General features: G+C 43.1%; 1 protein-coding gene across 2 annotated transcripts in view; it reads left to right on the forward strand.

Moving 5' to 3' along the window:
• The window catches only part of CAPN6 (calpain 6), a 174,266-nt gene extending 159,337 nt beyond the window's left edge, over window positions 1-14,929 (forward strand). For both annotated transcript variants that reach the window (XM_068251113.1, XM_068251112.1), the window contains 3 exons: window positions 3,609-3,730; window positions 7,293-7,429; window positions 13,062-14,929. In XM_068251113.1, the coding sequence (XP_068107214.1) occupies window positions 3,609-3,730; window positions 7,293-7,429; window positions 13,062-13,244 (442 nt within the window). In that variant the 3' untranslated portion in view covers window positions 13,245-14,929. The remainder of the gene's footprint in view (window positions 1-3,608; window positions 3,731-7,292; window positions 7,430-13,061) is intronic.
• Window positions 14,930-25,424: the final 10,495 nt, after the last annotated feature.

Raw genomic sequence — 25,424 nt, forward strand, 5'->3', positions numbered from 1 at the left:
TTCTAATGGCGGCCCTGGCTATGAACTACAAAATTTGGCGTATAGGGTCGGTTGGGTGGAGAAGATGGTCCACCCCATACAGGCTGGAGGCAAGAGGAGCAGCACCTCCCTTATGGGAGTGCCTCTTTAAAAAAAAAATACAGGTGCTCAGTTCCCTTGAAAGAAGTTATGAAGCAAGAAACTGAAAATGTAAATTTCTGTTTATTAACCACTTGCCGACCGCACGCTTATACCGTGCGTCGGCAAAGTGGCAGCTGCAGGACCAGCGACGCAGTACTGCGTCGCCAGCTGCAGGCTGATTAATCAGGAAGCAGCCGCTCGCGCGAGCAGCTGCTTCCTGTCAATTCACGGCGGGGGGCTCCGTGAATAGCCTGCGGGCCGCCGATGGCGGCTCGCAGGCTAAATGTAAACACAAGCGGAAATAATCCGCTTTGTTTACATTGTACGGCGCTGCTGCGCAGCAGCGCCGTAAGGCAGATCGGCGATCCCCGGCCAATCAGCGGCCGGGGATCACCGCCATGTGACAGGGGACGTCCTGTCACTGGCTGCACAGGACGGATAGCGTCCTGTGCAGCCCCGATCACCGGGGGGACAGGTAGGAGAGGGAGGGGGGTGAATGTCGCCGCGGAGGGGGGCTTTGAGGTGCCCCCCCCGCAACTAGCCTGCCCACCAGAGCGATCAGACCCCCCCTGCACACCATCCCCATAGGGGGGAAAAAAAGGGGGGCGATCTGATCGCTCTGCATGAAACCTGATCTGTGCTGGGGGCTGCAGAGCCCACCCAGCACAGATCACAAAAAATAAAGCTGGTCCTTAAGGGGGGGGTAAAGGGTGGGTCCTCAAGTGGTTAATTCATACAGCCCTGTTTATACCTATTCTTATCATCCATTGGTTTTGGCATGTACATTAAGTTTCTGCATCTATTGCCTATTTCAGATTAATGTACATATTGATGTGTACAGCTCTGTGTATACACGTTCTGATCACCCATTGGTTTTGGCATGTACATTGAGTTTCAACATCTATTGCTTATTTTAAATGGACGGATTTCAGGCAAGGCCACAAAGGCCATGGCCTAGTGCACCAGGAAAGCAAGGGGCGGGGTGTGAGAAGCAGGGTGGCAGTAGTGGTAAGCCTTCCAAACATTTGTCTGGCTACATGGCGGTGGGTGGCTACTAACAGCCGGATCTGGCACTCAGGGGATGAAGAGGGCAGTGAATGAGCACTTACAGTGATCTCTGAGCTCCCTGCCACTCACCGAATGTGCTACTTGCCAAGGAGTTTACAATGTAATCCCTGCTATCATGTCACTAACTGTCCTCAGAGGAGCTTTACAATGTAATTCCTGACATCCCATCACTAAGTGTCCTCAGAGGAGCCTAATATCTAATCCCTGCTGTGTTGTGAGGGAAGTTTAGGATGCTGCCGGTCTGGAGGCAGCTGGAGATAGTGGGCCTTGGGCGGTAAAAAGTACAAATCCGGGCCTGCCTATTTCAGATGTACATATTGATGTGTACAGCTCTGTGTATACAGGGAGTGCAGAATTATTAGGCAAATGAGTATTTTGACCACATCATCCTCTTTATGCATGTTGTCTTACTCCAAGCTTTATAGGCTCGAAAGCCTACTACCAATTAAGCATATTAGGGGATGTGCATCTCTGTAATGAGAAGGGGGAGTGGTCTAATGACATTAACACCCTATATCAGGTGTGCATAATTATTAGGCAACTTCCTTTCCTTTGGCAAAATGGGCCAAAAGAAGGACTTGACAGGCTCAGAAAAGTCAAAAATAGTGAGATAAATTGCAAAGGAATGCAGCACTCTTAAAATTGCAAAGCTTCTGAAGCGTGATCATCGAACAATCAAGCGTTTCATTCAAAATAGTCAACAGGGTCGCAAGAAGCGTGTGGAAAAACCAAGGCGCAAAATAACTGCCCATGAACTGAGAAAAGTCAAGCGTGCAGCTGCCAAGATGCCACTTGCAACCAGTTTGGCCATATTTCAGAGCTGCAACATCACTGAAGTGCCCAAAAGCACAAGGTGTGCAATACTCAGAGACATGGCCAAGGTAAGAAAGGCTGAAAGACGACCACCACTGAACAAGACACACAAGCTAAAACGTCAAGACTGGGCCAAGAAATATCTCAAGACTGATTTTTCTAAGGTTTTATGGACTGATGAAATGAGAGTGAGTCTTGATGGGCCAGATGGATGGGACCGTGGCTGGATTGGTAAAGGGCAGAGAGCTCCAGTCCGACTCAGACACCAGCAAGGTGGAGGTGGAGTACTGGTTTGGGCTGGTATAATCAAAGATGAGCTTGTGGGGCCTTTTCGGGTTGAGGATGGAGTCAAGCTCAACTCCCAGTCCTACTGCCAGTTTCCGGAAGACACCTTCTTCAAGCAGTGGTACAGGAAGAAGTCTGCATCCTTTAAGAAAAACATGATTTTCATGCAGGACAATGCTCCATCACATGCGTCCAAGTACTCCACAGCGTGGCTGGCAAGAAAGGGTTTAAAAGAAGAAAAACTAATGACATGGCCTCCTTGTTCACCTGATCTGAACCCCATTGAGAACCTGTGGTCCATCATAAAATGTGAGATTTACAAGGAGGGAAAACAGTACACCTCTCTGAACAGTGTCTGGGAGGCTGTGGTTGCTGCTGCACGCAATGTTGATGGTGAACAGATCAAAACACTGACAGAATCCATGGATGGCAGGCTTTTGAGTGTCCTTGCAAAGAAAGGTGGCTATATTGGTCACTGATTTGTTTTTGTTTTGTTTTTGAATGTCAGAAATGTATATTTGTGAATGTTGAGATGTTATATTGGTTTCACTGGTAAAAATAAATAATCTGCAGATTCTCGCACGGCCGCATCCACCCGCAACTGCGTCCCATCTCCTACATTGACTTCCGCATCGGGAGATGCGGTAGTGATGTGGCCGGCGGCGGAAGTGATGCGATGTGGCTAGGTATCCGCATCCACTTCACTTTTGTAATGGAAACCGGCCCTAACCTACAACGCTCTCCACAATCTCTCTCTTTTGTACTTCTCCTCCCTAGTTTTCAGATACCAACGCCATTGCATTCTCAGATCTGAACCTTCTTTTTTCCTCCTCTAGAACTACCTCCTCACATTCATTGCCATTTTTCGGCAAGCATACGCTCTACCTTAGGCTATTTCCCCTTTGTCCTAAGCCCAAGGTGCACTCCTGACTATACAACCTAGAAACACACGGCCTCTAGGTATGTTTATTGTATACTACCCCACCCCTTGTTTCCCCCTATTGCTTTAGATTGTGAGCTCACAAGGACAGGGCTCTCTCACTCTTTTGTGTCTTGGAATTTGTTATATATTTTACTCATTATATTACTTTTGTCACTGTAATTACCAATTCTGTATTTTGTACCAATTCAGTATTTGTATATTGGTTTATACCATTGTCTGGATTATTATGTGCCCCATGTTTGTTTCTATCTTTGCACAGCGCAACCTAATATCTTGGTGCTTTATACAACAATAATAATAAATTATAATAATATCATTTGACTTGCCCACATGATTACAATCAGATTCAAATAGTTCTGTTTCTCTATTGACCCTGCAGGGAGCTTCTGCTTGATAAGCCTAGTGTGACCTGTTGGACCTTGTTGTGGGGTTACCCTCAGAGAGTCAGCCAGGTGTCAGTACGGAGTGTAGATGGAGTGCAACAACATGGCAAAGCGGAAGGTAAGAAGAAGCAAAAGTGGAGGTGAAGTATTACATTCATTCAGTTATGGTTTACACATATAAAGTTGTGAAAAAATTGCAGTTTAAAAAATAAAGTATTTAGCATGATGGGGTCTGACAACATCAACCTTAGTTTTCTGAGTGAGGAACCAAACTTTTCCATAAATATAAAACTGCTAAAAGTAATACAGTGACAATATGAATTTGAGCGTTTCATGCCACAAGAGAAGACAAGCGAGCCTTTCATAATCCACACTCACTGCTGCTCGTAAAGATTGCTACAACTCTCACAGCTGCACAATCTCCCATCCAAGATCCTCACACAGCCATACCAAGTGTTCATTGGCAAGTAGACGGTTAGTAAGTCCAGTATCTCTGCACAGTCCACCACATACAGTCCGAGGACACAGTTGCATTGCATGGAGTAAGGATTTGTTCACATCTAAAATCGAAATCGCTGACAGCAGCGAATTTCAATTTTGTGGGTGATTTATTTTTTTCCCCCTCCAGGTGCTGCGTTTTTTTTAAAGCGCTTTTCTAAGCGCTTTTGCTGAACGATTCAGCTTTTTTAACATCCTGACGCAAGTCAGAAAGTGAACTCTTTTATCCAGAAATGAATAAATACAATGTATTTATTCCTCAAAGCTTTGGGTAAATCGCTATACAAAGTGCTTTTTCAAGAGCTTTGCAATATCCCTATACCTTCTATTGAGAAAAAATGCTCAGAAAATGGTACAGGCAGCGCTTTGCTGAGCGGATCGGCAATGAACCGCTCAGATGTGAACACTCTCATAGGGAATTGCACAAGCTTTTTAGGGTGATTTTAAAAATCGCTGGCGCTTAAAAAAAAGGGCAAAAACGCCCTAGGTGCCAACAAGCCCTAACAGTATTTTAGTCTTTTCCACACTATGCCAGCTTCTCCCCATGCTTCGGCAAAATGGAAACACATTACAACTGACAGCCCATGAACATCAATGGACTCATTCACATCTGATAAAAAGAACATAAAGATGGCACCAGTATGCAGTAGGAGGTGGGCTTATCGGCTGGTCTGGGATATTCAGAGCGTGCACTCCAAATGCAGTAAATGTTCAATGGTAGAAAGTAAAAGCAAGGCACTGCTTCCTTAAATTTACATACCATATACTTACCTGGGGCTTCTTCCAGCCCCCTGTAGACCTGGTCTATCGCCATCATCCTGCACACCTCCAATGCTGGATGCATGCCTCCTCCAATGCGCTCCCATAGCCAGGAGCATCCTGCGCTTGTGCAGTAAGCAAAAGTTGCTGCTGCACATGTGCAGAACGCTCTCAGCCACGGGAACGCATTAGCAATAGGCATGTACAGTGGCTAGGTGATTCATCAGTGGAGAATCAAATGGTCGTGGCAAATTTTTATCAAGAAAATGTGCATCTCTGCAGCCACAATTTCTTTAAAACAGATGTACAAAGTGTCCACAAACCTGGACAATGGCATAGCAGAGGGGAATCAATAGCCTAAGGGTGGCCACACACCATACAATTTTTTAAATATTCAATTCAAGAATAGCAATCATTTTTTCTGACTGATTGTAATGATTAAAAAAACTGACCAATTTACCACACACCTATGTTACATTTTTCCCCAATCATGAATAAAACAATTGAAAGATCAGAAAAAAATGATTGGAACTGTACTTTACATCAAGTAATTGACAATCCATCACACACCATTCTTGATAAAGTTGGTCTGAAATTTTCAACATGTCCAATCTCCCCAAAAAAACCCCAAAAAAACAGGAAATCCGATCGGATTTCTCGAAAACAAAGAAAAGCTCTCGATTTTTCAGGACAACCGATTGTAATTATCGAATTGGTGAACAATTGGATCTTTTAATTGTATGGTGTGTGGTCACCTTAATAGTCTCCAAAAAGTACGTATTACGTATTACCTTAATAGTCACCAAACATTACGTATTACGTATGGTGTGAACAAGGCCTAAGGGCCCATTCACATTAGAAGCACTTTTCTGAGTGTTTTGCGATTGATTGGCGTTTTTTAACCATTTCTGCCGGCCGGACCTGCTCACGTCCAGGCAGCTGCTCTGCCGCGCTTCAGCGCGCTCCCACGCGCGCGCCGCCATGTCCCCCTGCTGTCCCCCGGTAGCCTTGGGATCAGTGAACGGGAACATGGTTCCCAACCCAACAGAAAAACCGAAGCGCTGTTACTAGAGGCTTCAGTCTTTCTGCAAATAAAATGTTCTGCGTCCTCCTTGTGCTTCCGGTTAGCGAGAAGCTCAAGGAGAAAAAAAACTCAAGGTGGCCATCTTGTGGCCAAATAGTAAAACGACATCTACGTATTTTTTACATTACAATTTACACATAGAAATAACATTAAAAATTAAGACAGAGCACAAATTACAATAAAAAAAAACATAAATAGTTACCTAAGGGTCTGAACTTTTTAAATATGCATTTGAAGAGGGTATACTTCGAACATTTTTTTAATTATAAGATTGTAAATAGTGATGGACGCAAAATGGAAAAAATGCACCTTTATTTCCAAATAAAATATTGGCGCCATACATTGTGATACGGACAAAATTTAAATGGTTTCATAACCGAGACAAACGGGCAAATAAAATACATAGGTTTTAATTATGGTAGCGTGGATTATTTTAAAGTTATAATGGACGAAAACTGAGAAATAATGAATTTTTTTCCATTTTTTTCTTATTAATCCTGTTAAAATGCATTTATAAAAAAATAATTCTTAGCAAAATGTACGAAGAAGTGATCAAGTTATTGGCGAATGAATGGGAGGTGAAAATTGCTCTGATGCATAAGGTGAAAAATCCCCGCGGGCTGAAATGGTTAAAATTACTACCATTCACTTTCATTGAACTCGCGGTAAAAATTGTGGAAAAATCGGTACCAATTTCGCGATGTGAAAATTGCGGCGATTTTTCCGCGATTATAATAAAAGTGAATGGGAGCGATTTTAAAAAACGCAATTCAATTGCAAAACGCTAAGAAAAATGCTTCTGGTGTGCACGGGCCCTTAGGACTTGTTCACATATAGGGTTTTTTTTTTCTTTTTGAGCACCAGCGATTTTTAAAAACGCCCTGAAATCGCTAACGCAATGATTCCTTATGGGACAGTTCACATCAGCGCGTTTCGTCCACCTTCCACTAAGCAAAGCGCTGCATATACCATTTTCTGGGTGATTATGCTACAATGGAAGGTATAGGAAAATCGCAAATTGCTCACAAATCGCTTTATCCGGCGATTGCATTTGCGCTTTTATGAATAAATACATTGTATTTATTCATTTCCGGGTGAAAGAAACGGAATCACACTGCAAAAGCACTTACAAGAGATCGTTGTACAAAATTGTAGCACGCAGTGGAGCGCTGGGAGGCAAAAAAAATAAAACCGCTGGCGTCATCGATTTCGATTTTAGATGTGAACAAAGCCTTAATGTTTGTCTGCAACCACTGTAATCAAAATATTTGGCATACTACACTAACACAGGATATATTATGTGCTGGGGGGCTTATGTGGATGCTATATATCATTACAGGAGCAGACCTATATATTGTCATGAAATGTCAGCACAAGCGTGTCACCTCTGAAGTCCAGCGAAATGCTGTCAGTGCTGTTTTTGACATGAAAGCAATTTTCTACCACCGAAGATCCAACAAGCCAATTACTGTGCAGGTAAGTGATCGCATCCCAATAGGGGGACATTTATGCACATATTTAGTAAATATTCTTAAAGGACTTCCGAGGCCAACTCTAAAAAAAAAAGTTAAATACCTGCATCACATTTGAAGACAGAGAGGACGCCGTCCGCGCCCTCCATGCCGTTCCGCCAGGTCCCCGCCGCTCAATAGCCCCACGGGCCGGCTCCCGACTGCACGGCCCGGGTCGGGCTCTCCTGCCTCCACTAACATGGCCGCATGAGTGAGTGCAGCTGCGCAGCTGTAGGGCCTCCCCCCTGATCCACGCTACAGGAAACAGCCTGTAGAGTGGATCGAGGGGTAGGCCCTAGAGCTGCGCAGCCGCACTCGCGGCTATGTGGACTGCGCAGCGGCGGCCAGCTCATGCGGCCATGTTAGTGGAGGCAGGAGAGCCCGACCCGGGCCGTGCGGTCAGGAGCCGGCCCGGCAGTCTATTGAGCGGCAGGGATCCGGCGGAACGGCACAGAGGGCGCGGACGCCGTCCTCCGTGCCTTCAAATGTGATGCAGGTATTTAACTTTTTTTTTAGAGTTGGCCTCGGAAGTCCTTTAAGAGCTTTTGAACAGGGATCCAAAACAGCAGTAAGGCCTTGTTCACATTGCGTTCCGTCCGCATGTCTGTCAGTCAGGAAGTGAACTCTTTGATCCGGAAAATAATAAATGTATTTATTCTTAAAAACGCGAACGCAATCGCTGCACAAAGCAATTTTGTGAGCGTTTGCGTTTTTCCTATACCTTCCATTGAAGCAAAATCGCCTCAAAAATGGCTCATGCACCGCTTTTCTGAGCGGAACGCAGACGGCTCCAATATGAACTACACCATAGAGAAGCATAGTGTAGCCGCTTTCAGGGCGTTTTAGAAAAATGTCCGCGCTTAAATTTGGCCAAAAACGCCCTAACGAGCCCAAAAAAACATTTTTAGTGGAGTGAGAAAAACTTGTTGTTTGCTGACTGTGACTCCTTTAGCAATGATAGCACAATTCACTTCTTGTTGTTTGGACAGAGAATGAGAGAAATTTCACAGATTACACAAATTAACAACAATTAACCCATGAAGAAGTTGGAGTGCTGTAAAAACAGTGCAGGAGATTTGGGCGCAGCCAGCGCCACCATAGGCTGTAATAGGAATTACGGCTATAGTGGAGCTCAGTGAGTAATTCGGGTGCTGTCAGAAGACAGAGCACAGATTACTACAAAAACACTGTAATTCGGCCGCCAGCAATAGCTGGAAGCCGAATTACATCATTCCCCACTATCCATGGTGACCTGGAGGGGGGATAGTAATTAACGCTGCTGAGACTTGTGCAGGAACAGGGCGAGCCGTATATCGGCTGTATCCTGCTCCCAAGTTTCCAGCTGAATAATAGGTAAGTGAAGAAGTTCTGTTCCCATTTGACAAAAAAAAAACACGCTAAAAGGAAAAAAAAATTGGAACTATCATACTGGTAGCATAATTTGCTCGCAACAGTTCAGACACTAAGGTCTCTTTTCCACGGACAGTTGATAGACAGTGAAATGCCTCTCAAACTCTCACTGCTGCCTGGTAACTGCTTGTTGCTGCCTGGTAACTGCTTGCTGAGCACACAGCTCCACAGTCCATGGAAAAAAGGCCTGAATGTATTTGTGTCTTCAACTTTCTTATTCTTTTCCCTATTGCATAGTTTGTTTTGGACTTTTTAGTAGGGATGGTCAATAAAATGCAAATAATTATGAGTTGATGCAGGAGTATAAAAAATGTATGCAGCTTTAAAATAGACCAACCGATTCCCACCGAGGTGGAATTTGATTGGTACATTTTCAGGCTGTATAAATTTGCATAATTCTGCATCAACAGAAATTTTTCCATCTCACTGAAAATCCCTACTCGAGAGTATAAGGAAAAAGCTCAGGGTTGAGAACAGCATTCAAAGAAAGCCTGGAGCCCTTTGGACAATTTGCGCTTTCATTTAATCATGTTTGCACTATGGATCATATGTAGTGTCTATGCAGTTCTGTGCATATGCAAATTCAACCAAACTTCAGTCCAAAATAATATCATTATGGCTGAAAGAGAGCTTGAGGTGGGCCCATAAAATAAAAAAAACTTAGGCTACCTGATCAGAAAAAAACTGCCACTCCCCGCCTCCCCTGTGCGCCGCACTGCCCCACTTTCACTTCCGTGACAACGCTGGAATGAGAGACTGTCAGGGGGCCCAACGGCAGCTGGGAAAAGCCTGTAGGAACGCCCCTGGTGGGCATTTTGAGCAGGAAATCCCTTTCCCCTGTGTTTACCTCTGAGATGGCGACAAATAATGTTGCCAATCTTGGGGGGGCTATAGCGCGACGGTTGGGGGGCAGAGAGTGGCAGTGGGGGGACACAGAGGCACATCAAGAGGCAGAGAACATGCCTCTGTGTCCCATCTGCCCCCCCCCCCCCCAAGAACCACCTCAGGTTCTCTTTAATATCATCATCACATTGTGCTGTTGTATGCAGCTCTTTCACTTGACCAAACTGCAGGAGAGCATAGCTGGTAATTTGTGCACTGTCAAAACTGCAGAGCAACTTCCTCTATGCATTCCTCTCTGCCCCTCAGTTTCAAGTTTATGCCACTTTATGTAAATTGTAATGCAAATATATGGAGTTTGAAAATGGACCAATCAAGTCCCACCCAGGTTTTAATTGATTTTCCAATTTTCTCCAATTTCAAGCTGCATTTATTTGCATACAATGTATATATATTTGCAAAAACTTGGAAGTATTTGCATCTCATTGATCATCCCTACTCAGTAGAGATGGTCAATGAGATGCAAATAATCACAACTTGCATGCAAATTTGATGTAAATTGTATGCAGCTTGTATGCATTCAAATTCAACAGGCAGTAAATTTGATTAGACCAGTCCCAAGCTGCATACAAGTTGCATCTCATTGACCTATCTTCAATGTGCTATGTTGTCAAAGTGAACCTGTGTTTTACAAATTGTGCCTGCCCCTTCCTCCCTCACTAAGCTGTTCCCACTGGCCAATGGTCACCATCTCTAGTCATGTGATATTGGTAAGAGGATTAGAGGGCACCTGTGTTCGTCAATAGGAGCAGCCTAGTGCTACTATAGTGGGATTCCTACCATCATTTTCTTGTACCTACCTCACCCCATAAATCTTCCATGTTAAGATTAGCCATTGAATCCATAGCCGTTGAAAACAGTAGAAACAAACACACCAACAGCTTTTTGGTTCCTACCTCACTCCATGAATCTTTAACGTTAAGTTTATCCGTTAAAACCAGTAGAAACACAAACAGCATACCCTTCCAAAATGTTGTTACAAGATTTCTATATTGCAGTGGTGCACAGCGAAGAAGCATCATCACAATATCTCTTTCCATATGGTCTCCTGGTTGAGGGAAATTCTTGCCGCTAGTGCGATGGCCCAGTAAAATAAAAACGTTGTTACTTAATTGTTATTTAAATTGAACTCCATGAAAACTACTTCATAATGCTACTATAACATGGACACTGATGGTAGGAATCAGGCTGTCGTACAGGAGAATGGTAGGAATCACACTATAGTAGAACACTGATGTAGGAATCACGCTATAGAGTAGCACCTTTTGTCCCATAATGCATAACACTTAGACACAGGTTCACTTTTAGGCCTGGGACCCACTGGGAGCAATTTTGCAGTGCTTGCTATTTGCTAGCAAACTGCATAATGCTACACCAATATATCCTTATGGGCGCGGTCCCACTAGCAGCATTCTGATCACTGAGGAATTGCAAATCGCTGCTTGCAGCATTTTGGGAGCAATCGCATCAATGGCTGCAGTAGCCGAACCACAATTCCGCTGGGAATCGCTGTGAAATCACAGCACTTGTGTGATTTAGCAAGTCGCAAGCTCTTTTAAATTGTCTGCAAAGCGCTCGTAGTGGGTCCCAGGGTACTCTAGCACCAACACATTGGGCTCTATTCACAAAACCATGTGCGATAATGTTTTTTTGGTCGTAAACTTACCGCCTGCGGAAAACACCGAAAAATTTCCACATTCACTAAAAATGTTCCGCATGTTTCCCGCATGCGGGAACAATGCGTAAAAAAATGTGGGAAACATGCGTAATTACATAGTAAACATGTGTAAACCATGCGGAAAAAAAGTTGCATAAAAAAACTTGTCCCAAAAAAAAATTACAGTCCACCAAAAACAGCACTCAAAGCTCCAGACTCCATTTAAGTCAATGGGAAGCGAAATATATCACCAAGTACTAGTAGGTGATAAAAATTCAGTAGTTAAGTCAGAAATAAGGCACCTCTTTTTTTTATGAATTGTGATTTTTTTTGCGGAAACTACCGACTTTTGCAGACTTTTACCGCATTTTTTATGCATGCGGGTAATTAATGCTTAAAATTTTACGCATGCGGTAAATTTCATGCGTAAACGTTTGTGAATGTCAAGATGGTTTTTTTTAAGTCGGGAATTTACCGCAAGTGCATTTCCGCATGCGAAAAATCATTGAGAATAGAGCCCAATGTGTTGTAACTGACACTGTAACGAGGTGCGATACAAATCACTTGTGGGTCAAGTTGTGCAGCCCTGTAGCGAGCCCTTAAAGCTGCAGTGGCCCAATTGAATAAAAATGGCCTGGTCTGTAGGGGGAGTACATTTGAAATCGGCGCCGGTAGACTTGGGCGCAGGATACAGCGCTATATGGCTGATCCTGCTTCTGCACAAGTCCGGGCCGATTTAATTACTATTCCCCCTCCAGGACGCCATGGATAGTGGGGGAATGAAATAATTCGGCTTCCAGCGATTGTTGGAGGCCGAATTATTGTGTTTTTAAGCAACTTCGGTTCCGTCTTCTGACGGAGCCGACGTTACTCACTGAGCGCCGCTATAGACTGATTCCCATTACAGTCTATGGCGGCGCTGGCTGCGCCCAAATCTAGCAGCGCTGAAAAGCACTGCTCCGTGTAGGGGGTGGGGATTAGCACCGCGGTCCTCAAATGGTTAAAATAACTTTTAAACATTTTACAATTAAAAAAGTACCTAAAAGTTGATGAAAAGATACAATCAAAATTATATTGAGTATTTTCTTGCTTCCTGGTGGCTTAAAAGGCATTTTATGACACGTTGTTAAAATATCACCTAAGAGAAAACTCTGGAGAAAATATGAGTTGCATATGGGCCATAGTCTTACTCCTCTCTCCCTTAGCCAGTAGCTTAATGTCACCCCCTCTGCTGGTGACACCTGCGCACCTCCATAATGACGCCACTGGTCTCCAGCACTGCTGACCGAGCAACTCCAGCTGCTAATATTTCACACACAGATAGACTGATTACAACTGTATATAGTTCATCATGTTCAAATCACTGGGGCTCACTGCTCTGTTGGCATAACTGACTTACATTTACCAGCTAATCATTAGAATTTTTCATATCAAATTATTTTCAGATGATTTATGCACTCATTTTATTGAATTAATGCCTACATTGCATTGTTTGTGCTTTCCTAGAATTGTTTACTGAGTCTTTGCACAGACTGTGACTACCAGAGGCAAAGACTCAGTGTAATGTGTTGAGACAGGGTTGGCTACAGTAAGATAACATAAAGCCTGCTTCACACACTCTGACCCTCAGGTCTGGGCCAGCAATCTCATGTGTGACCAGTTCCTGGGCCAAGTGCTGCTGGCTGCATCGCCTACTGACCCAAAAGACGAGCAGAGTTTCCAGCTGCACAACAAGGATGCTCGGCAGGAAGAGGAGATGCCAGGCCGGATAAATGTCAAGGTTGTCTCTTCGGATGACCTGCTTGAACTGTGAATGTGAGATTGTCCTGCAGACACAGACAGCGCTGCAAGGTAAAGACAGTCTAGGAACTGTGCATAGATGACGTCTTCCATGTGTAGGTCTTGGAGAAAAGCCTGTGTCCTGAACGCCAGCACTTTCTATGTACCATACTCCGCTGCAACATCTTTACACCAGTGTATGTTATACTGTTTATTGACATAAGAGATGTGCAGGGCTAGAACAACTGCACAGCACAGAAAAATGGTGAATGGTGGTGATTACATGTATAGTCCTTAGAGTCTCTCTGTGCTCTTAGCTGAAGTTCTCTATTTGTCCTTGAAAAGAGATCAATGGGTATATGATCATCTCGTATACATACATAACTGACTCTTAAAGACATTATCGGCTACATTCACAGTGTACGTTGCGGTGTGACATACAGGCTGCATTGTAACCCGGACTGTTGCACTGCAATGGACCACCTATGCAATGTTCACAGTGCAGCCAGTGCCATGTGGTTTAACAGCGTGCAGCATCCCAACACACTGCATGCAGTGCGTTACCACAAAATGCACGCAATGACAGTTACAGTGAAGCATACTTTTCATTAACTGTGCGCTTTACTGCTTTACTGTATGCAACGCAACACACAGCTAACGTGCAGCGCGACTTTTCCATTATGTTACATTTTCACATTTACAGGAAACTGTAAACACAGCCTTAGTTAAAAAGTACTGTACTCTATGGCTTTCTTTATAGTTGAAGGAGAAAAAGGTAAACTTCAACTAAATTCAAAACCCATATAGTGATAATAAAATACAGCTGATACAGTCAGGGGCAGTTTTAGGTGAAAAGGGACTCTGGGAAAAATGAAGGTGGGGCTCCTTACAATTTCATACTGCCCTGTCAGTAATCTTTATGACCTCTACAGTCTGTGACTTATGCAGTGGCGTAGCTATGAATCTCGGGGCCCCGGTGCGAGTTTTACATTGGGTTCCCCAAAGAACTCTATACGTAACAATTGATACGGCGCAACAAAACCTGCCAAGGTCATCTACAATGTCAGAGGTGCCAGAAGGGGATGGGGAACAGCTTGTTAATGATTACTACCATTCAAAGCATCTATAGAAGTGATCATTACCAACACAGGACCAATAAACAGCTTATACTTTGGTTTAGGAAGGGCCCCATGGGGCCCCTCTGGCCCAAGGGCCCTGATGCGGTCGCTACCTCTGCAACCCCTATTGCTACGCCCCTGGACTTATGGGGCCCCTAAGGAACTTGGGGCCTTGTGCAGTTCTGAGTTTGGCCAAAATGAAGCACTGGCCCTGGATACAGTCAAAAGGAGCACCTTTCATGGACCAAATGCGTTTGAAACTGCAATACAAGTTACCTTCACTTCCTGTTGGCTGCAGCTGCTGGGAGAGGATGATAAGGTTTGATCACATGAAGCTGCAAAGGATTTAGTACTCACTAAATCATATAGGCTGAAGTTGTTTTTTTTTAATGGTTTTCTATTCTGATAAAGCGAGGGTACCGATTTATGTGTTTTTTTTTTCTTTTTTTATACTGGCCAAGCACAATGGATTAGCCATATGCTTGTTTCAGATGTGAAATTCAGACACTACTGATCCAAGAAAGATCAGCAGTGCTGCCAGGCAACTGGTATTGTTTTAAAGGAAATAAATATAGCAGCCTCCCTATCTCTCTCACGTCAGGTGTCCTTTTAAGAAAGATTAAGTATATTTATAAGTTTATTCAAAGTTAACCTGAGGTGAAAATAAATGAATGAGATAAAAAAAAATCCCTTCTACTGCTAAAATGACTTTGATATCGCAGTTTTATTTTATGTTTAATAAGTCGATTTTATGTTTTATTGTCTCTGCTCAAGGACACAGCCTTTTTGTGCCCCAGAGCTAATAGAGGGCCTAAGATCAATTCATAACCCGTATTTATACCTATCTGGGGCTTCTTCCAGCCCCATGAGGTTCGTGGAGTCCCTCACTGTCGCCCTCGGCCACTCCGTTCTGCTGATATCTGGGCTGGTAATCGGGCCAGCCATGATCTTCAGCGCATGCACGGCTGGGCCACGCGTGCGCCCCGTCGAGCTCCCGCACCAGGGAGCATTCTGCATGATGGAGGCCTGTGTGTGGCCCTGAAGGGGACGACTGGCCATGACTGACCAGATTACCGAGCCAGATAGCAGCAGAACCGAGCAGCCAAGGAAGACAACAAGGGAACCCACGGACCTCATGGAGCAGGAGGAAGCCCCAGGTAAGTATACATACAAGCTATGAATTGATCTCAGGTACCTTCAAGTATATTAACTATTGCCCTTTATTATCTATCCCCTGCAATCAGAAACCATTCTTTTCCAGGAAAACGTTCTATGGTTGAAAATCCTTATTAGTGAGGGTTACACTATAGTCCAACTAGGTCTCGACAGGAAAAAAACTGTCACTTGCATACCTGTATGTTTAGGCATTAAAAGAAAAAAAGGAACACAGCGTAGTTATTTGTATGCTTGACATTGTGCATACACATTTCTATCTCATCATGTCACTTCAGTTACACTTTCACCTTTAGACCTCATTTCCATAACAGGCTTGCGTTTTATTTGGGATACATATGTTTACACAGAATTCGTTTTTGTTAGGTACATTTTTGGATGCACCGAACGAGCACAATTCAACTTCTTTCTCCTTAGCTTCCTTTGAAAAACATATGATAATTGTCCTCTTTCACAAGCGCAATAATTGAGAATCATTATGTGAGATTCAGATGCACATGAGGCTTGTGAATGCAGCAAAAAAAAAAAAAAATGAGGTGCTCTTATAGTTTAAAATCCTGTAATACTGGAGGTAGCAAAATCATCATCAGCAAGCAAACCGCACATCTAGATTGGCGGGTGGCCAATACAATGGGATCTCAGGTGGGCGGAGTCAGCAGCATGCTGGCAATGTCAGTACGTATTTTGGTGTGTCTATGCCTTAGTCAGGTGACTCACTTGCCAACCAGCACACATATAAATACTGGAGTCACAGCTGAAATTAAATGGGTACTATGGCGAAAAATTGTAAAATTTTAAATATGTGCAAACATAGACAACTAAGAAGTATGTTTTTTTCCAGAGTAAAATGAGCCATAAACTATTTTTCTCCAATGTTGCTGTCACTTACAGTAGGTAGTAGAAATCTAACAGAAGCGACAGGTTTTGGACTAGTCCTTCTCTTCATTGGGGATTTTCAGCAAGGCTTTTATTCTTTAATAAAACAATGATGCTGGCCAGCTTCCCTGCTCGCTACACAGTTTTTTGACAGTTGGACAGTGCAAATGCCATTCACTAAGTGCTTGTGAAAATAAATAAATCCCTGAGGATCCCCCATGAAGAGATGGACTAGTCCAAAACCGGTTGCTTCTGTCAGAGCTCTACTACCTACTGTAAGTGACAGCAACATAGAAGAAAAGTAATTCATGGCTCATTTTACTCTGGAAAAAAGCGTACTTTTTATTTGCATATCCACATATTTTACAATTTTTCGCCATAGTGCCCCTTTAAGCCTTATTTCTGATAGACAAAGTATTTGTATTGTATACAGTACATAGACAGTCTTGAGTAATCATGACTGAGAGAGCCCATTCCAAGTTCTTACATATATCTATACATCCATAAACCTTTATCTATAAGAAACAACTTCTGGTTAGTTGTAAGATAATAATAGTATCTTTAGGCAAACATTAAAAAAACCAGAGTTAGTACCTGCTAACGCTGTTTTGAACAATCCTTCAGGGCAAGGTGAGACGTCGCTCCTCCCAGACGCAGGAACAGACAGCACTTCCCCTATAAAAAAGTCACATGGTCAGTACACCCTCAGTGCGTTTAAGCCAAGTACCTGACAGGTGAACAACCTCTAACCCACACATGTGCCTAAATCACAAAGACCATTTTCACCTGGGTGGGATCGTTGCCCTGAAGGATTGTTCAGAACAGCGTTAGCAGGTACTAACTCTGTTTTTTCCCCACAATCCTTCAGGGCAAGGTGAGACGATTAACAAGTAATACAACCTCAGGGTGGGACCACCGCTTGAAGAACTTTTCTTCCAAACGCCTGGTCATTAGCCGACATCGTATCAATTCGATAATGCCGAATAAATGTTGAAAAGCTTGACCACGTAGCTGCCTTACAAATTTGCTCAGGTGATGCGCCTGCGCAATTAGCCCATGACGTTGCCATAGCCCTAGTTGAATGCGCCTTGAATGATGCTGGCACTTCTAACTGCATGGTTTTGTATGCCTCAACAATAGCTAACTTAATCCAGCTAGCAATAGTGGACTTTAAAGCCCTTTGACCTACAGATTTTCCTGAATGAACAATAAATAAAGAATCTGACTTTCTGATGTTAGACGTTCTGTTTAAGTATTCTAGTACACATCTCCTAACATCTAGCATGTGAAAAATCCTCTCCTTCTCACAACTAGGATTGACTGAAAAAGTAGGAAGAACAATGTCTTGGGACCTATGGAATCTAGACATTACTTTAGGACAGAATTTCGGATCAGTCTGTAGAATAATTCTATCCTGAAGGTCCTGAAAATATGGACTTTTCATGGACAATGCCTGAATCTCACTCACTCTTCTGGCTGTAGTCACAGCTACCAGAAATACTGTTTTAAGGGTTAAAAATTTTAATGAACACTCCTCCACGGGTTCAAAGGCACCCTTACATAAACCATTTAGAACTACCGATAAATCCCACGGAGAGACGTAAGGTTTAAACACCATGGATTTTCTAGAAATTGCCTTTAAAAATCTAATAATCAAAGGGGAGGAAGAAAGAGGGACCCCCGAGAAAGCAGACAGGGCTGAAATCTGTACCTTTAAGGTACTCAGAGAAATTTTTTTTGTCCCAACCGTCCTGGAGAAAATCCAAAACTGCCGGGACAGAGAGGCTATCAAACTTAGACTCTTTCAACCAGGAATGGAACGTTTTCCAATATTTTAAGTAGATCTTTCTAGTTACCTCCTTTCCGACTAGAAATCAGAGTACAGGCTGTCTTATCAGACACCCCCATTTTCTTTAACATCATTAATTCAGGATCCAGGCCGCTAAACTCAAACTCTGGATGAGGATGCCATAATTCCCCCTGCTGTAGCAAGTCTGGCCTGTTTGGAAGTCTCCAAGGTTCCTCCACTGACAATGACCTGATCATTGCAAACCAACTCCTTCTTGGCCAAAAAGGAGCATTCATTATCATTGGAGTTCTGCAAATTCTCCATTTGCTCAGAACTTCTGGAATTAATTTTAGGGGTAGAAATGCATATAGGAGTGGAAAATTCCACTCCTGACTGAACGCATCCACTCCCAGACAACTGTCCCTCGGATTCAGGGAGAAAAACTGCTGTACCTGACAGTTCTCTTCTGTTGCAAATAGGTCTATTGATGGGGTCCCCCATCTCTTTGTTACCTCTAAGAACACTTCCTTGTTCAGTGACCATTCTGTTCACAGAATCCTGTTTCTGCTCAACTTGTCCGCGTCTATGTTCAGCGTTCCCTTGAGATGGACCGCTCTCAATGATAATACATAGTTTTCTGCCAATGAAAAAATGTTCTCCGCTTCCTCCTGTAACAACAGGGATCTCGTGCCACCTTGCTTGTTTAAGAAGGCCACCGTCGTCACGCTGTCTGACTGTATCAAGACATGTGCTTGATACACCACTGGCTGTGCATCCACCAATGCCAGATGGACCGCTTTCAACTCCCTCCAATTGGAGGATCTTTGAGATTCTACCTTCGTCAATTTTCCATGAAAAGCCCTGTGACCTATATGGGCTCCCCATCCCCACAAACTTGCGTCCGTGGTTAGAATAAAATCTGTTGGATTTCTCCACAGATTGCCCTTCACAAGGTTTGATTCCATCAACCACCATTGAAGGGACGACACAACAATTTTTGGAATGGATACCCTGAAATCTAGAGTTCGCGGATTTCCATCCCAATTCTCCAGAAAAAATCTCTGCAGACTTCTCATGTGAGCCAATGCCCAAGGCACTGCCACAATCGTTGAAGTCATATGCCCCAACACCCAAGAAACTGTTCTCAAGGTTGGTCTGATCTCCATTTGTAACGACTGAACAGCTAATGTTCGCTTCAGAATCTTTTCTGTGGGAAGGAACATTTTTTGACTGACCGAGTCTATTATTATTCCCAAAAAGACCACTTTTTGACTTGGAACAATTGAGGATTTCTCCAGATTGATAATCCAACCGAGAGATTGTTGATGGTTGGAGACAACTTCCAAGTGACCTTTTAGCTCCTGAACTGAATTGCCCAATATTAGCAGATCGTCCAGATAAGGTATTACCAGAATAGATCTTACCCTTAATGGAACTAATGCCTCTCCAAGAATTTTCGTGAATATCCTTGGGGCCGATGTTATTCCAAATGGGAGGCAGACGAACTGAAAGTGCATCACAATTCCATCCACCTTTACTGCGAACCTGAGAAATTCCTGTGATTTCACATGAATTGGGACATGCCAATAGGCGTCTCTTAGATCCAGAGACGCCATAAAAGCTTCTGAAAATAAAACATCTCTCACCGAGACAATTGACTCCATCCGAAATTGTTTCTTTTTCATGAATGGATTTAATGATTTCAGGTTTAGAATTAATCTGTATCTTCCCGATGGTTTCTTTACCGGAAAAATAGTGGAATAAAACCCCTTCTTCTGTTTTATTGCTGGTACTCTGCAGATTACTTTTTGATCCAACATATTCTGCAGTATTCCTAAGATCTCTGGAATGAGCGTCACATCCTTTGGCGGTTTGGACCCCACATACCTTGACAGAGGGGAACTAGCGAATTCTATTCGGTAACCAAATCGAATTAGCTGTCGAATGAACAGATTTTTTGACATTCGAGCCCAACTGAGCGCAAAATATCTCAACCTTCCCCCTACCGCCAGGAACGTGTCATTGTGACTTAGACTGGGCTTCCTGAGGCTTTGCTCTGAACCCTGCCTTAGCTGATCTGTCAAAGGACCACTTTCTTCTTTTCTGGTCTTTCGGTTGATCTTTCTGGTCATTTCTGGTTTTACGAAAAAACCTTCTATTAGCAACCACTTTTTGTTTCTTAGGAAAAGTCTTCTTTTTATTAGATGTCCTCTCTAAGGCCAAATCAAGTTCAGGCCCAAACAGCAGGTCCCCTGTAAAAGGCACCCCGCATAACCTATTCTTTGATGTTAAGTTACCGTCCCATGTTTTAAGCCATAGGGCCCTACGACAAACATTTACAAGAGCCGTGGATCTAGCCGTAAATCTGACCAATTCAGCTGAAGCATTTATTATATAAGCTGCTGCCTTCAGCAACACTAATTGAATTTAGTAATTGTTCCACCGAAGCACCTGCCAAAATACTTGATTTTAGCTGATTAATCCATAACTCTAAAGTTCTGGCAACACATGGAGAAGCTACCGCCGGCCTAAAAGAAGTGGCGCTAGCTTCCCAAGTTCTTTTGAGATAAGCGTCAATCTTCTTATCTATTGGGTCTTTCAAATCCCCTAAATCTTCAAAAGCCAGATCTCTTTTGTAACCTGGGAAAACGGGGAATCTAACTTAGGACACCTATCCCAAAGCATGGAATCCTCAGCTGAAAAGGGAATTCTCCTTTTCATCGCTCTGGATAATAAGAGTCTTTTTTCTGGCTCAGTCCATTCCTTTAGAATCACCTGTTTAATAGCCTTATGTACTGGAAAGACAAGGCCCTCTTTCTCCTCCATACCCTTATATAATTGATCATGAATAGATAAATTGGTAGACACATCCTTATTCATTTCTAACGTATCATTAATTGCTGAAATTAACATTTCAGTATCCTCAATACGGAATTTAAATCGAGAGCTAGATTCCGACTCAAAATCCCTAGTATCTGAATCTTCAGAACTAGCAACATTATCAGCAGTATCTTGATTCTCATTATCAGGTACTGAGACCACCCCAACTTCCTGAGAAGTAGATAGACCTGCATTAGTTAAAGAAGATTTTAAAAGACTAAGGAAGCATTAATTTCTTCTCTAAATGCATTCAATGTATCCTGCACAGATGGAACAGGCTGTTCCCCAATCACCTTATCCATACATATCTGGCATAAAGTTTTGGCATATGGCAAGGCCATCTTAGCATTACACACAGGGCATCTCTTATATGTAGGCGGAGGCCTACTACTTGCAGCAGCCGCAGTATCAGATGACTTTGCCTGCAAGACAAAAATTGCCATAAACATGCCCTTGTTCCGCTTTGCCCAGGTAATTGTGCATAATATTAACATGCTGCCACACATCCAGCACAAGACGCTGTCTCTCCGCAATGCAGCTCGCGCGGCCTTCCCTAAATCTCTTCCGGCTATCAGCAACAGGGGGGCGGAACCGGAAGTAGACGAGACAGAGACCCACGGCTGGCCAATAAGAAAGTAGTTCCGGCAGACCCGCCGGAAACTACGCAATACGGAAAGCCCATACGACCGGAAGGTCGCAATAATCGCTGCTCCTACGCGCCAGACTCACCACGCTGCATGCTGAGCCGCTGGCCGCCATACTTCCGAGTCCCGGTCCCACTGAAAGCCTGGGGGAAAGCCTCCACGCCTTCTACTCTTGACGTCCCTTCGAGGAAAGGAAAGGTAGGCATATTCCACATAGTCCAGTGTGGAATGACAGGCTAGACTGCCTCAGTACCACAGTCTCAGCCTACCCTAAAGAATGCAACTTGCAGCCCAGCACACAGGTCCCACTCTTAGGGGAGATGCCGACCTGCCTGGACGCAGGAACAAACAGCACTGTGGGTGTACTGACCATGTGACTTTTTTTTATAGGGGAAGTGCTGTCTGTTCCTGCGTCTGGGAGGAGCGACGTCTCACCTTGCCCTGAAGGATTGTGGGAAAAATATTTATATAATTTGTATTTCTTTTCAAACGTTTTACATAAATGAATGTAGAATTAGGCTTTGTTAAATATATACATTTTTACCACTAGATGGTGGTGTTGTATAACTATTGGATATTAGGTTTATTTGTGGCTGTGGCTAAATAATGACCTGGGGAAGGCGTGGATACACCGAAACATGGAGTGATGTCACCAGCAGTTAAAGGGATACTGTAGGGGGGTCAGGGGAAAATGAGATGAACTTACCCAGGGCTTCTAATGGTCCCCCGCAGACATCCTGTGCCCACGCAGCCACTCACCGATGCTCCTGCCCCGCCTCCGGCTCACTTCTGGAATTTCAGACTTTAAAGTCTGAAAACCACTGCGCCTGCATTGCCGTGTCCTCGCTCCAGCTGATGTCACCAGGAGTGTACTGCGCAGGCACAGACCATACTGGGCTTGTGCTATACACTCCTGGTGACCTCAGTGGGAGCGAGGACATGGCAATGCAGGCGCAGTGGTTTTCACACTTTAAAGTCTGAAATTCCAGAAGTGAACCGGAGGCGGGGCCAGAGTATTGGGGAGTGGCTGCGCAGGCACAGGATGTCTGTGGGGGACCATTAGAAGCCCCGGGTAACTTCAACTCATTTTCCCCTGACCCCCCTACAGTGCCCTAGTGACACTGTTGACTCCGCCTACATCTGAGAATAGCCTAACTTTTGTATACAGCCTGCACCGATGGCCAGGCTAGAGGCAATCTGTCTGTGTTTGATTATGATTAGTTTTATGTATTTTTGAAATAGCTACTTTATATTTGAACCTATCTTTCACTATTGGAGTGTGCTCCCATCTCCCCCCCCCCCCCCCATCCCTTTTTTCTCCACTACCACTGTGTCCCAGAAAGATGCAATACCTTGATTGATGATTCGACATATATCAAAATGCTAATTGGATTACCAGCTGGCTACCCGTATGGAAACTGCAGCACAGAACCTTTTTGGAATGGGAAAAAATGCAGCAGGTTCTCAGTTTTTTCCTCACAAAGCAATGTGAATAAAAATGTGCGTGTAATGGTAACGAGCACATAGACTTTTGTTAACGTTAATTTTTGCTACATGAAAATGCATACATTCGCTTGTAGTGAAATTGGGTCCTTAACTTTATAGTATAAGTCTAATTGCGTAGTAGAGAGACACCATGACTGCCATGTCTGGGGCTTTCAGAGGGTCATATTTCGCGTACGTTAAAAAAGGGCGTCGGGAAAAAAGGGCGCAGGGTTTTAAACGATAAGCATGAATAACGTTTAAAAAAAATTGTGCTATATTTCGTTTAAAAATAATGTTTTATAAAGTTATAAATGATTAAATAATGTGTATGAAATCGACAATTGTAAAAACGTTAATCTTCGGTGTTTAAAAAGTGAAATGTATAATAACGTTTTATAAAAGATTAATAAGAATTTTACTAAAGCTATACCTAACCCTACTCTCATACACAACGCTCCCTGTACCTACCCCTAACCCCTAGACCCCCCTGGTGGTGCCTAACCCTAAGACCCCCCTGGTGGTGCCTAACCCTAAGACCCCCCTGGTGGCGCCTAACCCTAAGACCCCCCTGGTGGCGCCTAACCCTAAAGACCCCCCTGGTGGTGCCTAAACCTAAGACCCCCCTGTGATAAGCATTAATAACGTTTGAAAAAAATATTGTGCTGTTTTTCGTTTTAAAAATAATGTTTTAAAAAATTATAAATCATTAAATAATGTGTAATCATGAGAAGCAGTTATAAAACAGTAAAAGTCTCCGGGCGCCGCTTGTAAAACGCCATTTTTTTCCGGCGCCCTTTTTTCCTGTTGGGCGCCAATTAAACGATATTTATTATGAGAGTGAATGGCGGCGCCCTTTTTGTCCACTTGCCTCAGGCGCCCGAATTTACTGTTTCCCATATTTCTGCCATTTGGCATGCTCCATCAGCCATGATGCTATTGTTTCTACAGATACCACGGTCTGATAGGAACATTTTTGTTTACAACTTAGTTTGAAACATTTTTTGTATCAGGCTAGATTCACAGTGGGACGTTGCGTTTTGATGCTATGTTAAAGTCGCACCGCAAGCTTACAACGCAACGCGCCCAAAAAGTGGCAACGCAGCGTTACCGTCGCATACAGCAGATACAGTAAAAAATACAGGCAATGAAAAGTATGCTTCCAAGTCATTACTGAGCATGTGCAAACAGTCCAACGCAGCTAATACCGTGTATAACGCACTGCATGCAGTACTTTTACTTAACGTGCAGCGTTAGACACCAACGCAACGTGTGCACTGTGAACAGGGCATTGATTTTTCATTGCAGTGAGTTATTCTGCGTTAAATGCTGTTTTAACGCGCGACTTTAACGTCCCACTGTGAACTTAGCCTTAATCTTTTTAAAGTGACGCATCTTATTGTATTGGGAAACGTTTTCATTCATCTGTTGATCTTTCTATACACTATCCTCCAGTTGTCTGAGAGATTAAAAAAGCAAACACCACCACAAACCACAGTATTTCTAACTTTTATTCACAATACTGCAGGTCCAGATTTCAAACTGCAATATTTTTTTTTTACACTCAAGACACAGTCATGCACAATCCATATTTCAATTTTCTATTGCTTCAACCACAATTTAAATTAACTTATTCCTCCCAAAATAAAATTCAAAGGATTTTTGTTTAAAAAAAATAAAAAGTAGACACTGAGGTATTCAGATTTTTCTGCATTCTCAGCGCATACCAAACATAAATAACTTATATGTCCAATTTAAAAAAAAATCTTTCCTTGAAAAAGTTACAGAATATCACTACACATTTTGTATTTTACAGATAACACGCCCTAGAAAAGAGGAATGTACAGCAAATGTGTTACAGTTGAAAGAGACAATGGGAATATATCATTATATTAACACCAGATTTTTTTTCCCCCGAAATGTCCTTGTGTGTTTTCCCGTTCTTTCAATTAAAATTTGCAAAAATGACAAGCTATTCACAGTACTGGAAAAAAAAAATAGAGGTACCCTGTGAAATATAATTTTCTTGATTTTATTCTCAGTCAAAAGTTTAAATCATTTCTGTAGTAAAATTAGGATTCCGGGTGCTGATGTGTTGTACTCTTGTGACAGAATGGCCAAATACACAAAGGATATATTTTTATTGGGTAATGCAATGCGTGAGGCATGACGAGAGGACGGTGAGTAGAAATGGACATTTTACATATTTCCTGTTTTTATATTTTCACCCCCATCTTTTCAGTCAGCTTACA

This window comes from Hyperolius riggenbachi, chromosome 8 (assembly GCF_040937935.1).
Source record: "Hyperolius riggenbachi isolate aHypRig1 chromosome 8, aHypRig1.pri, whole genome shotgun sequence".
NCBI lineage: Eukaryota > Metazoa > Chordata > Amphibia > Anura > Hyperoliidae > Hyperolius > Hyperolius riggenbachi.